This window comes from Arthrobotrys flagrans (assembly GCF_004000055.1).
Source record: "Arthrobotrys flagrans strain CBS H-5679 chromosome Unknown unitig_9, whole genome shotgun sequence".
NCBI classification, from domain to species: Eukaryota; Fungi; Ascomycota; class Orbiliomycetes; order Orbiliales; family Orbiliaceae; genus Arthrobotrys; species Arthrobotrys flagrans.
This window is the reverse complement of record NW_027137551.1, coordinates 2,195,419-2,207,936: the sequence shown is the minus strand read 5'-3', so window position 1 is coordinate 2,207,936 and position 12,518 is coordinate 2,195,419. Positions and strand designations below refer to the sequence as shown.

Sequence of the window (12,518 nt, the reverse complement as noted above, 5' to 3'; positions counted from 1 at the left end):
GGAGACGCCCTCACTACTAGACATACTTACATATTGGATAGTAAAGTCACGCTCCTGGACGGCTATATAATGCCCAGCTGTAGTCGAAACATTGACTCCAACCTCCTTTCGTTGAATTCATATTCCCATCACCACCACCTCGCAACTTCTCTCCATCCCCACAAGGCCTTGTTACAAGGCTAGTATTTCACTTCCATAATCACAGCAATGGATTCGAATCCCCCTAATATCACCGTTCCATCCGAACCGCTCCAGTGGTGGGCGTATTCGAAGATCGCTAAGTGGCGGCATTTCGTTGGTGTTGCTGGAATCATAGACGCAGACCCAAAAGAACTTTCGATATTCGACTGGAAGATAATTTTCGAGATAGCTCTCAGGTCCAGCACATGGCGTCTATGTCCGTCCATGATCCTCGGAAAGTCTTGTGAAATCCCGATATTTGGGACCATCCAGGAGCTCGACTTTGTGACTGGGAAAGCTATTTTCCGGTTGCACCCAAGGACAACTGCACCCCTCGTTCGGCAGCATGCCAAATACATATTTAGTAGACGCGGTAATCTCCCTCCGAAGCAAGCCATCGAGATCCTTCGGACTTTTGAACGCCGGATCGATGTTCTGCAAATCCGCCTTTATGCCAGGGTTGTGGAAGCTACAGACGGTACTCCTGGGGCGGACTTTCCTCAATACGCATCTGACCCGTCAGCGAAGAAATCGGTGGTAGATATGCTTAGTATTGTTCTCAAGGAAAACGGTCTGAGGAAGACAATACTTGATGCATTCGTGGAGATCCAACCTTCGGTTCCTTCATTTGTCTTCAATCCAAGTCGTTCACTGGGTGGAGAATCTGCTGGGAGTGTGCAGTCAATCCAGTCAACCCACACTTCTCCTCCTCCTATTGCACCACCACCACAGTTCCCTCTCAGCGAACTGCATTCACTTATTTCCAAACCCCAAGCGCCCCAGAACACACGGGCCGAGAATCTTCCACCGCCAGCAAATTCCTCCCTCAAACGAAAGCAGACTTCAACCCCAATTCTTTTTGCCCAGTCGGATAAGCGTGTCCGTACATCTCCCACAAAACCCAAGGCCATTAAATCATTGCGGCCTGCCACCACAGAGTCTTCGCCACTAACAACAGAAGTCAAATGGAGCGATCCTCCCTCACCATCATCCACACCTCGAGAACCACCTATTCGTCAAAGATCTCGAAAATCTCCCTCTGCTTGTTCATCCATAAACTCTGGGAATGACATCAATACACCTACTCCTGTAGCAGCTAACACCCCTGAACCAAACCCTGCTAAACCGGTTCAAGAAGCCAAAGAGCCAACTTTAACAATCATTCCCGACGAACGGTCCTCGGTACTTCCATCGTCTTCCAATAAAACAACTCTCAAAGTCAGAAGAGTTAGTCTTAATAACGACGAACTCGCAATCTACAAAATGGATTCATCGCTCGCCCCTGCCACACGCCAGCAAGCAGCGATAGAGCTTAAGGAGACAACTAACTCAGCTACCGGTGTTGGTAGTGTCAGAACATTGAAAAAATTGGCTTCACAAAGGTTGCCTAGTGTGCAAAGAAGCCCATCACGGAATTCGAAGGACACAGATGGAGAGGAAGACAGTTGGTATGATACGCACGAACAGATGGGGCCAAACCATCTACAAGAAGAAGATAGAGCCCAAGAAGCTGAAGCTAAAGACGAAGAAATGGGGAAGAAGAAGAAAGAGAAATTCGGGATGGAGGTTCTTATACCATCAGGTTGCCAAAAGTCCGTACAAACCCAGTTTTCGGCATCAACAGATTCGGGCTCTCAGTTCATAATCCAAGGCCTGACCCCAGGGAGAAGAAGAAGAAGAAAGGGAAAAAACGAAAAACGAGAATTTCAGATCTTAATGATTATACCGACGCAGAAGACCTCGTTCTTGATTCAGATACTCCAACAGTTGAACTATTGTGCGATTCCGGGGACTCAGAGGACCACCGAGATAGGAAACGTCGACGACGAGAGAGGAAGAAACTTAAAGCAGCGAAACTTAAGAGGATGGAGGATGCGAAACTTTTGGATGAGGAAATCGCGGTGCTTGAGGCAGAGTTGGAAAGGAGGAATGCACTTGAGGCAGTTGAAGGAGCCGATGAGAATCAGTCTTATACCCAGGATGGGAATGAGGCTATGGTGATTGTTTGAAAAGATGCGGTTCGAGAATTTATCATGGGCCTTTTTATTCTAACTGTTACATCAAGTTTCTATATATATTAGCGCAAGGCCTTTTATCGATATCGTTGGTGAGCTTGTTTAGAACTCGCTGGTTATATCAATATTTATTGTCTCTTTGGACCAGTTATGGAAGGCTTCGTTGCCATATAGAGGGATGTAGGCTAAGGCACGTATACTTTCCCATGGCACTCATTCCCACTCGTAGGTATTTATAGGATTAGTGAAGCAGTATTAATCGTCAGTCTCGAGACCAGATATTTTCTAAAGCGGTAACTGGAAATTCATGGAAGCAATACAACACATATTTAAGCATCAGTAAATGAAAATGCAACAGAACCGAGCAGATGAACCCTTCCTTATGCATGGTTCCATAGGCTCTAGATTATGAGACGACGGCTATAACAGGTTGCCGCAGCAATATGTTAAATCTAGATTATTCTTAGACCACCTTCCGCAAACGTTAGATAACATTTAGGGTATGACATGTGGCTGGATCCATGAGTGACACCTCTCTAATATAATCGCGAGTTAAATCAACAGTTTCGATTTGTCGACTATATATATTTTTTAAAAAAATCACGTCATGCATGATGTGAGCATATTCGGTTTAAACCAAGCGATTATAGTTTTCGAGGGTAAAATCCACCCTCTGAACTCCAAAATACCTCGCTAAGCTAGGGTGCGTTTACCCCTTGTTGCATTTTGAAGCCATTGAGGGGTTGGAATCTTCGAATGAATGCAAGAGTATGTGTATTATGGTATCTTGGTGATGATGTTAAAGTATAGATGCACAGGAGTTTAGTTTATCAGGTAGACTTCAATTCAATATTCTGAGCTCTAGTCAGAGCCACCTAAGCATACAGGGTGTTGCCTTTGTTACACTTTGTTAGAGCCTTCAATATATACAACGGCAGTTTCGAGTTATCTTGTACACTAAATCCCTACCGTCTCGAGTACTAGGTACTTGTAGAATAGAATTAACTTTAGTATAGTCATGATGCTAAGCCTAAGAATTAGATTCTCTCGTACGTATAAAGGTTTTTTTAAACTCATCGTTGTATGCCATAACACGATATTTAACATATGTACCCGTCGATATCTATCGATAGTGATCGAGGGTGTATTATATATGAATTCAATTTCAATACCGCTCAAAGGTTGTCTATTAGCTGAATTGTCCGAATAGATGAACAGGTATAAGATACAGGAATTGAAAATCCATTTGGCCAGCCTATGGATCGAAAAGGCCACCTGTATACCCTCGTGGATGCTGGAGAAGGAAAGATCTTAAGAAAGAAACTCGAATAGTGGCCCAACTTGGCCCAACTTTAATGCTATGACGTGCCCACACTCCAACTATCGATATCTCGACTACGGTGCCTGGCACCGAGGTTAATAGAGCACCAAGGCACTTCTAATCCTCGCCAGCAGTATTTCGTTAAAGAGACTGCCGATAACCACTGCGAACCCTTTTGGATCTAGTCCGGAGCGGTATTACTGGCTGGCCGGCGCCGGCGCAGCTGCACCACCAACTACACCACCACTACCACCGGCTACTAGAAACGACTCGTACAAGGGTTGCCGATATGCGAGATCAGTGGAAAGACTCTTCCCAGCTTTGCTCCATTTGATCCTGGTTTGCGTGCTGGCGGTTACGTTACGGGTCGTTTCTTGACGGGAATTCGCCCCCAAGAATACTATTTCCACGCCATGGCAGGAAGAGAAGGTTCCGAATACCTCCTCTCACGGACTTTCTTCAACCTGCAGCTCGGGCTCGGACCCTGATCAATCGAACCGATACCGATAATAAGTCGATAAACCCACATTTGTTTTGCTTACCGGAAGAATTCGACGCAATGGATAGATAGATAACTATGCGAACACGAGAATCGACTTCAAGAAGAGACCCAGACGACCCATGTTTTTTCCAGAAAAGCTTTCCCTAAATCAACGGCACGGAATCTACCAATCGATGCTCAGGAAGGCGGAGGCTTCTTTATATAAGCAAGTGTCGGACCGGAGTCTGTGTACGAGACGACACCTCTGGATTGAAATGTATTTTTTCCCTTTCGAGAACACTTCAATAAAAGAACCTACCTATAGTCCCAGTGCTAAATATCATACGAATCTGATTGATTGGCCGTTTTGGCCATTTGTGCCCCATCACCTTTACAGGCATATCCACAAGTGGGCGGCACGGTATCAGGGTAAGGCAAAGTCAAGATGGGAAACCCCATCTGCATCAAATTGACATCTGCCCGTGATAGGGATCTTATCTGAATAGAAACTGGATGTTGTTATGATTATCGAAATTTGCAACTTTGAGGCATGGTTGTGGGATTGGTTTCAGAGTCAAAGTTACGGAATATCGCAGAGGAGATAAACTTAATCGATGTTGACGACATTGGATTCCATGTTGGTTTTTTGTCCGTCTTGACTGCACCACACATCGGTCCACCAGCCGCTTTATATGCAGGGCACTCCCTTCCCTTCTTTTAGTAGTATTCTATAGTATCAAGATCCTGAGATCGATGTCCATAATCAAGGGCATCCTACGAGTACTTTGAATCGTATGGGTGTAGTTTTAGTAATTGCAGCATGGAAGGCGTAAGTATAGGCGGTACATTGGATCGTATATTATAGGAGCTACTATCGATAATCATAAGACTCGAAAAAAATACTAATTACTCCATAGTCAAGCAATCGGATTCTTCGATTGAGAATATGAGAAATGCCAAAGATAAAAAAGAAAGAAGACGTTATAATAAAAAAGGAAACCAGTGGGGGAATCGCGATGGGAGACAACACCTGAACCCGAAGTAGCCGCAATGTAGTAGTATATCAAGAATCTTGTAAAGAAAAAAAAAGGACGGTAAAATGAAGTAGAGAAAGAAAGAAGGGCATGGATTCGGAGAAGTAGTTAAAGAGGAGAAAAGAGGAGTAATAGAACCGTCTTCTCAAAAAGTAAAATATACCCCTTCATCCCGTACTCGTTGTACCGAACACCGAGGTATTATGAGGCTCGTATTCCTCTGGTTTTTGCGGCCACCTAACAAGCACAACCGTCCTTGTTTGTTTCTCCAACGGCTGATAGATTCACACCTCCAGATCCTCCAAATGTGTCCCCGGCTGCACCACCACCGGTTCGGCCAGAACCCGGTCCACCCCTTGTCTTTAACGTGCTCTCTGGTATCGCATTTGCAATCGCGGTAAACACCTCCTGCACGTTATGCCCCGTCTTCGCACTAGTTTCAAAGAACAACAGCCCTTCCTCGTCGGCATAACTCTTGGCCTCGGCGGTTGTGATTTGCCTGGCATCACCCTCCTCTTCCTCTTCTTCATCACCGTCGCTGGCGGCAGCGGATAACGATAGTCCACCCATGGAACTTTCTAATCCTGTCGACTGGTTTGTTAGATCGAGCTTGTTGCCAACGAGAGCGATAACTATTCCCGGAGATGCTTGTCGCTGTAGCTCAGCGACCCAATGTTTTGCTTTTGCGAGGGAGGACGCTTTGGTGAGGTCGTAGACGACGAGGGCGGATTGGGCATTACGGTAGTACATGGGAGCTAGCGAGGCGAATCGTTCTTGGCCAGCGGTATCCCTAGTGATTCATGTCAACGGGAGGCTACCGGTTAATGGCATCCGAGAGGTTACACACCATATCTCGAACTTGATTGTCCGGCTTGGAAGGTTGCATTTTTGTGTCAAGAAGGCGGCTGCGAAGCTTTCGTGTTAGTTTGTTTTGAAAAGCGGTTCGAGAAGTAAATATGGAGAAGATGAAGATGAAACATACCTCCGATAGTAGGTTCTCTGTTCTCCTGGAAATCATCGTTCACGAATCTTAAAACTAGGGAAGACTAGAGAGCGTCGTTGGCGGGGTTAGATATTGTGGCTCGTAGACATCCTTGTAATAGCCGATAGTGACGACGCGCAGAGGAATATGGATGTACCTTTCCGACAGCAGCTTCCCCCAACAGAACCAGCTTAACGCTGGAGCTTGGCTTTGGACCGCCTTCAGCCATTATGAATATTAAAGAGAAGAAGGATGAGAGCCTCTATTTGGGTGAGGGTAGCTCTGGAGTTGAGAGCGATAGGCGAGAGTAGGTTGTAGTTAGGGTGGATGTGGATGTGGATGTGGATGTGAATGTGAATACCACCTATAATAAAGAGATGGGCACAGCAACAGCAGCAACAGCACAGAAAGAAGAAGAAGAGATGTGATAAAAAACACAGGCAGGACAGACAGCACCGAACAAGGCTGGACAAGGCAGAGGTCGGCTTGCTTGGTAGCTTTCGTCACAGGCGAAAAAGCAATACGAGTTCCGAGCTAGCTGCTACTCAACTGCACGGGGGTGACGGTGACGGCAAAAAGATAGTGCTGGAATGTGCGCTGTGGCCAAGTAGGCCTGGGAACAAACACCCTCGAAAGGCAGCAACACCTCGTCAGCTTGCAGCCGTATCACTCCACTATATCACGAAACTGTCTCGAGGATACATCAACCTTCTCCCTCAACCCCTCCTACCTTCTCCTACCTCGAAACCGCGGCGTTTCCCTTCCGTCATGGCTGCCAACCAGAATTGGCGTCTCATTGATGTAGACGCCCTCGATCCCGAGCTCCAGTACCCCGCCGAATTACTCTCCCCACCGTTCGAACCCGTCTCGTTATCTACCGTACAACAGCTCAACCAGCAATGCAGAGGTTTATTACAGCAAGGTGAAAACTCGGAGGCTTTACGGATAGCATTGCAGAATGTGCCCTATGGTGCCGATGATGCTGGAAAGGTTGTGCACATCTAAACTTCCAAGGTGTTACAGAAGCAAAGGGAGACATAATTATAGCTACTGTAGAGCTATTGAAAGAGTTTGAAATTTGGAAAATACACTGCTACATGGAAACCGGATGCTGACGGAAGTTCGGTCTACTTCTTTAGGACTTGCATTGCACCACAATAGTCGAGATTCTGGGCTCGATTAAACAATCCGAAATGTCAGCTACCTTGAACACGATATACTCGTCTTCGGAAGCTGGAAGCGAGCTCCTAGACACCCTTATGAAGTATTTGTACGTCGGCTAGAGATTTTCGCGGTTGCTTTATACTATTAGGGAGGGAGACACGGCTGAATGGCTGACTGACTGGGTGCCTTCGTTCGAAATAGGTACAAGGGAATGGCGAAGAAAGATGTTCCTCAGGTTGGCTCCGGAGGTGCTAGTGGTGGAATGAGTGTGCTGCTTTCGTGGCACGAGAAGGTAGGACACTTAAAGTTACTGAAGAGGGGAGAAATCGGATTCTATACTGATCTATAAAACTGTAGGTTGTCGAGATAGCTGGACTAGGCTCGATAGTTCGGGTGATGACCGACAGAAGAACTGTATGATGGATATATGTTTGGAGACACAGAGGACAAATCGAATGAACATCCGTGGCATTATAGCGATACGGCAATCGAATATAATTACCTTTTCATCCCACGTTCGGCGTAATTTCTCGTGCTCTGTATGTTCGACGGTATATGTCTATCTGTGATCCGAATATGAAGGTTCCGGAGGGGTAGGGAGCGCAAATGATGCCGATTCTCCCCTGTAACGGGAGATATGGCTCTCCAAAGCTCAAGTCATTGAAATGGTTAGGTGACCATCCGGGCTAGGTTCCTGCCAGGCGAGATGGTGCCGCGAAAGATATGCATACAACCAACGTCGTCCGAACGTAGGGGCGAGCTCGCTCCAAAAGTCGATATCGCAACGAGTGCTTTGCATCGAAGGTGCCATTCCAAGCTAAACGAGCAAGCCGACCGAGACAAGGCGAAACAAGTGTGTGGACTTCGGGAAAGACCGGGTACGTTTTCGGCGGCATGGTCAGAGAAATGGGTTAGTTGGCTGCAACCAAACCGTTCCAGCTGCCGAAAGTGAAGGAGGGCAAAAAAAAAAAAAGACCGCTTTAACAACAGCTAACATAACATTGAGCGCTTAACATAATGAGATCGTGAGATTTTACAAGGGACTTCGTAGATTTATCAGTACCGTATACGTGCAGACAGACAGATCCATGCATATAAAGCAAGTCTACGGAAACTTCTACTACACTACCAACTGATAGGATAGGTACTTCACAAGTATCAAATATCTAGGCTGTGGTATTTTGTGAGGCCGGCTATCTGCCTCATCCGCTGGGTATCGGACTAAGATCTTGCGGATGTATGGCAAAGTAGCTTTCGCATTCACGGAAAATTGGACCCTCCTCTCATTTAGCCCGGCCGTGGGGTTGAGTTAAGAACATGTCTGCTAAGCATCTTCAGGATGAGAAAATTTATTTTTATGTATGGAATGGCCTCTTATCGGCTGGTCTCGAGGACAGTCTCGGGCAGGGGACAACCATTCGATCCCGAATCCTGGCGTCCATTACCATCTTCAGCTAGCACGGACCGGCCTGCACATGTACCTTTGTGCCTAGCTCACAGCGATTGCCGTAGTTTATTGAACAAACAGAATTTTTTCTCAGGAGCGACTTTTTTGCCCGTGAAGCCTGGCTGCTAATAGAATTTGTGTGGTGGTGTTTGCCGTCCCCTTTTTAGAAGCAGTTTCTTTTCGGACATACAAATTTTTTCACTCACAAACACACATTTCCTTTTAAACTCTTCCCTCTTTTCCCTTCCACCCACCGGCTCTTTCATAGACTCTCTTCATCACTCTCCACTCATAGACACACGTGCATAACGCCGTTCGTGTCTAATCCTTTCTTTCTTTCTCGTCTTCAATTCACATAGTCTCGGTTCGCTGAGCATTTGTTCACGATGGTTCAACAGGTATGCTTACTATCATCTCTCTATCTGCCCCTCTATCGGTCCCGGATAGATTGCCTTTCATCCGATAATTGCATCGTAACACCAATGCTTTCGATGATGGCTCAATCAAACTTTCCAATGTTCCAATGCTAATGGACTTCGTTGCAGGGTTTCCTGGTTGACTTCCTCAGTACGTAAAATTCAAACCAGCTTCTGATCGCAGGGTGGTGATATCAAGGCCTTCAGCTGTTATCGGCTACCTCAAGGTCCATCTCAATGGCAGTGCACCGTCCTTGGAGAGATCCATCCCGATGCTACTGCCGCTAAAACTGGACTGTTGAACCCAAGACACTGATATCCTGATCTTACTCCCTTCAATCTTTGCTGTAAGTAGAGTTCTAACATGTCTTCAACACTACAGTGGGAGGTGTCTCGGCCGCTGTCTCGAAGACCGCCGCTGCTCCCATCGAGCGTATCAAGCTTCTCGTCCAGAATCAGGTTAGTCCTCTCATCGGTCCTAAAAGTGACCTGTCCATCTATGAAACCAAACATGGCGACCAGAGAAAAATATTTTCCCAAACACCATGGCTATACCCTCCAGTAGAAGTCTGATGACGAAATGCTGCGAGATAAGCCGCTTGGGAAATTTTTTTTTTTTTTTCTCGGTTGTGGTTGTCAGGCCCCGTGGATGGCTTTTCATTGGTCAAACACACTACATACATCGGGTAACTAACCGTATTTGCAACATCTCTAGGATGAAATGATCAAGTCTGGTCGTCTTGACCGACGATACACTGGTATCATTGACTGCTTCCGAAGGACAACCGCCGATGAAGGTAAGCCTTGATTTCCGTCCAAGTGCAAAAGCCTTGGGCGGCCATGTTCATTAACATGTTGTCCTATGCCATTATCACCTGAATCGATAATGGTAAAATTACTGTATTGCGTGAACATGGCCTCCCGGGGAACCTGCTAAAACTTACGACACTTTGAACTAATTCATCCTCCTCTTATGCAGGTGTTGTTGCCCTCTGGCGTGGTAACACTGCCAACGTCATCCGTTATTTCCCAACCCAGGCCTTGAACTTTGCTTTCCGTGACCGATTCAAGAAGATGTTCGGTTACAAGAAGGAACGCGATGGTTACGCCTGGTGGATGTTCGGTAACTTGGCATCTGGTGGTGCCGCTGGTGCCACTTCCCTACTCTTCGTCTACTCCCTCGACTACGCCCGTACCCGTCTCGCCAACGACGCCAAGTCCGCGAAGACCGGCGGTGCCCGTCAATTCAACGGTCTCGTCGATGTCTACAAGAAGACTCTTGCTTCTGACGGTATCGGTGGTCTCTACCGTGGTTTCGGTCCTTCCGTCCTTGGTATCGTCGTCTACCGTGGTCTCTACTTCGGTATGTACGACTCCTTCAAGCCAGTCGTCTTGGTTGGTCCTCTTGAGGGATCCTTCCTCGCCTCCTTCCTTCTCGGTTGGTGTGTCACGTAAGTTACTCCCCTATGATCCCACTCTCCACAACGTGGGCGAAGTCTAATGATTTCTATAGAACTGGTGCTGGTATTGCTTCTTACCCATTGGATACCGTTCGTCGTCGTATGATGATGACATCTGGTGAGGCCGTCAAGTACAAGTCTTCCTTCGACGCTTTCAACCAAATCGTCGCCAAGGAAGGTGTCAAGTCTCTCTTCAAGGGTGCCGGTGCCAACATTCTCCGTGGTGTCGCCGGTGCTGGTGTCTTGTCCATCTACGACCAAGTTCAGCTCCTCCTCTTCGGAAAGGCCTACAAGGGTGGCTCCGGTTAAACAACCCAATCCCCCAGACGCTTTCGAGATATATATACCATCGCCCTCGACAATTACAGATGATGGTATAGGGGTGGCAATGTAGGAGAGGTTCTCAGAGAATGACGATAGAGATTTTTGGAGATCGTTTTAATGTTAACCATATGATGGAAAGAAAATGAGAGGAGAATTCGGAGGACCCCCTGAGAGAAAAGATATAATTAAAGAACCCTCTTCCGAAAAAAAAGTACATTTTTCAAATCATGTTTGCTTTTTTTTTTAGATGGGATGTACTTTTTTTTGCCTACTAGAAAAAGTTCCTTTCTTACCGTTTTTTCCCACTACCCTTTACTCCTCCTCCTCCTCTGCCTTCTTTTCTTACCACTTTTTGTTTCCTTTATTATGTTTAACTTGAAACCTACTCCTCTTCACCTTGTGTATATTTTTCCCTAAAAGAAGACTTTTTCCTACTACTACTATTCAACTTCGCTGGTATCCTTTTTATATGCTTGCGGGGTTTTCTTTTCGTGATATCGATGCTTGCTTGGGCGCTGTGGGATGCTCATGTGTATAAATGAAACTTCTCCACATTGACATCGAGCGGCCCTTTTAATAGACCATCTAATGGAGACTTCATTTTCGTCGACATCCATCGCCAACCGATGGTGATGACCAAAACTTGAGGTTTCTCCCGAGTATCGAATTAATTTTGCCATGGTGCAAAATACAACGTTCGACAACGCAATATCAACCTAAGCTATAAACATAAATCCCTTCGATATTCATGTGCTCGTGTATAAACTATCAGGTTTCAGTAGGTCTAACATTGATTACATGTACGTCAACTGACAACATTCTCTTGGTCTCTCAGAACATCATCACTCTTAGTAGCCATCGACTTCATGTAAGATCTCCTCTGGCCGGCTGTTATCAACCTGTTCGGACGGCTTTGGAGAAACGTCATCGTCATAGTACCGATTGTAGCCATATTCGTCATCAGATCTGGATTCGTCTTCAATCCCAAATAACCCTTGAGCCGTACCACCGTGAGAACAGAAATTGGATTGTATAAACCCATCCGTATCTTGAACAAATCCACCCAAAATCATTTCCATCAGATATCCATCAGATATCCATCTACAACCGCACGGGCGAGAGAAGGATGAAAGAAGAAGAAAAACTTAGCCTTCTCACTCCCCGCCATCCAAGTAGTCCACAGCCCCACCCACGGCATCCAAGCAAACCTATGTCCGTTCGAAAACAACAAAACCCTCGACGGATCATCTTTATCCTTCGGATCTCGAAATTTACTAACCGTACAATAATCCAATTGCGTCGATCTTTTCCGTCGAGTACTTTGGACCTGTGCTTTTTCATTTGAACGCATTCCTTCGGCTTCTCGATCTTCGACGGCGTATTGGAGTATTGTTTCCGTGACCTGTGGTTTTGAGGGTGTCCACCTGATATCGATCATGCCGATTTCATCGCCCGGGAGGACGTTTTCTTCGACTGTTTTATAAAATAAAATTAGCATGGATGCTATACGCAAGAAATAACCTCATCCTTCCCATTCCAAAACTCATTCAACAATCCCACCGGCTGTGGTTTGAGCTCGGGAAGCCTAACCGGAATAATCGTTAGATGAAAAGGCTGCTCGACCTCCTGTCCAACGACTGGATTAACAGATTGCGACAACAGCCCTGCCGCGAGGGGTAGCAGCATCCGCCTTC

The 12,518-nt window shown here is 46.2% G+C and overlaps 4 protein-coding genes across 4 annotated transcripts; 3 read left to right on the top strand and 1 right to left on the bottom strand.

Moving 5' to 3' along the window:
- Positions 1–207: 207 nt before the first annotated feature.
- DFL_005995 (uncharacterized protein) lies at positions 208–2,189 on the top strand (the record flags this gene model as incomplete). The annotated part of the gene is made up of 2 exons (XM_067635337.1): positions 208–1,772; positions 1,832–2,189. 2 exons carry the CDS (start codon positions 208–210, stop codon positions 2,187–2,189), a joined length of 1,923 nt encoding a protein of 640 aa, XP_067489778.1.
- A 3,079-nt stretch (positions 2,190–5,268) lies between these two features.
- On the bottom strand, positions 5,269–6,242 carry DFL_005994 (uncharacterized protein; the record flags this gene model as incomplete). Its single annotated transcript, XM_067635336.1, has 4 exons — positions 5,269–5,821; positions 5,879–5,936; positions 6,014–6,077; positions 6,171–6,242. The coding sequence occupies 4 exons, from the start codon at positions 6,240–6,242 to the stop codon at positions 5,269–5,271; spliced, it is 747 nt and encodes a 248-aa protein (XP_067489777.1).
- A 539-nt stretch (positions 6,243–6,781) lies between these two features.
- On the top strand, positions 6,782–7,597 carry DFL_005993 (uncharacterized protein; the record flags this gene model as incomplete). The annotated part of the gene is made up of 4 exons (XM_067635335.1): positions 6,782–7,003; positions 7,153–7,283; positions 7,379–7,469; positions 7,535–7,597. 4 exons carry the CDS (start codon positions 6,782–6,784, stop codon positions 7,595–7,597), a joined length of 507 nt encoding a protein of 168 aa, XP_067489776.1.
- Positions 7,598–9,010: 1,413 nt separating this feature from the next.
- Positions 9,011–10,809, top strand: DFL_005992 (uncharacterized protein; the record flags this gene model as incomplete). Its single annotated transcript, XM_067635334.1, has 6 exons — positions 9,011–9,022; positions 9,170–9,191; positions 9,423–9,499; positions 9,756–9,837; positions 10,020–10,491; positions 10,554–10,809. 6 exons carry the CDS (start codon positions 9,011–9,013, stop codon positions 10,807–10,809), a joined length of 921 nt encoding a protein of 306 aa, XP_067489775.1.
- Positions 10,810–12,518: the final 1,709 nt, after the last annotated feature.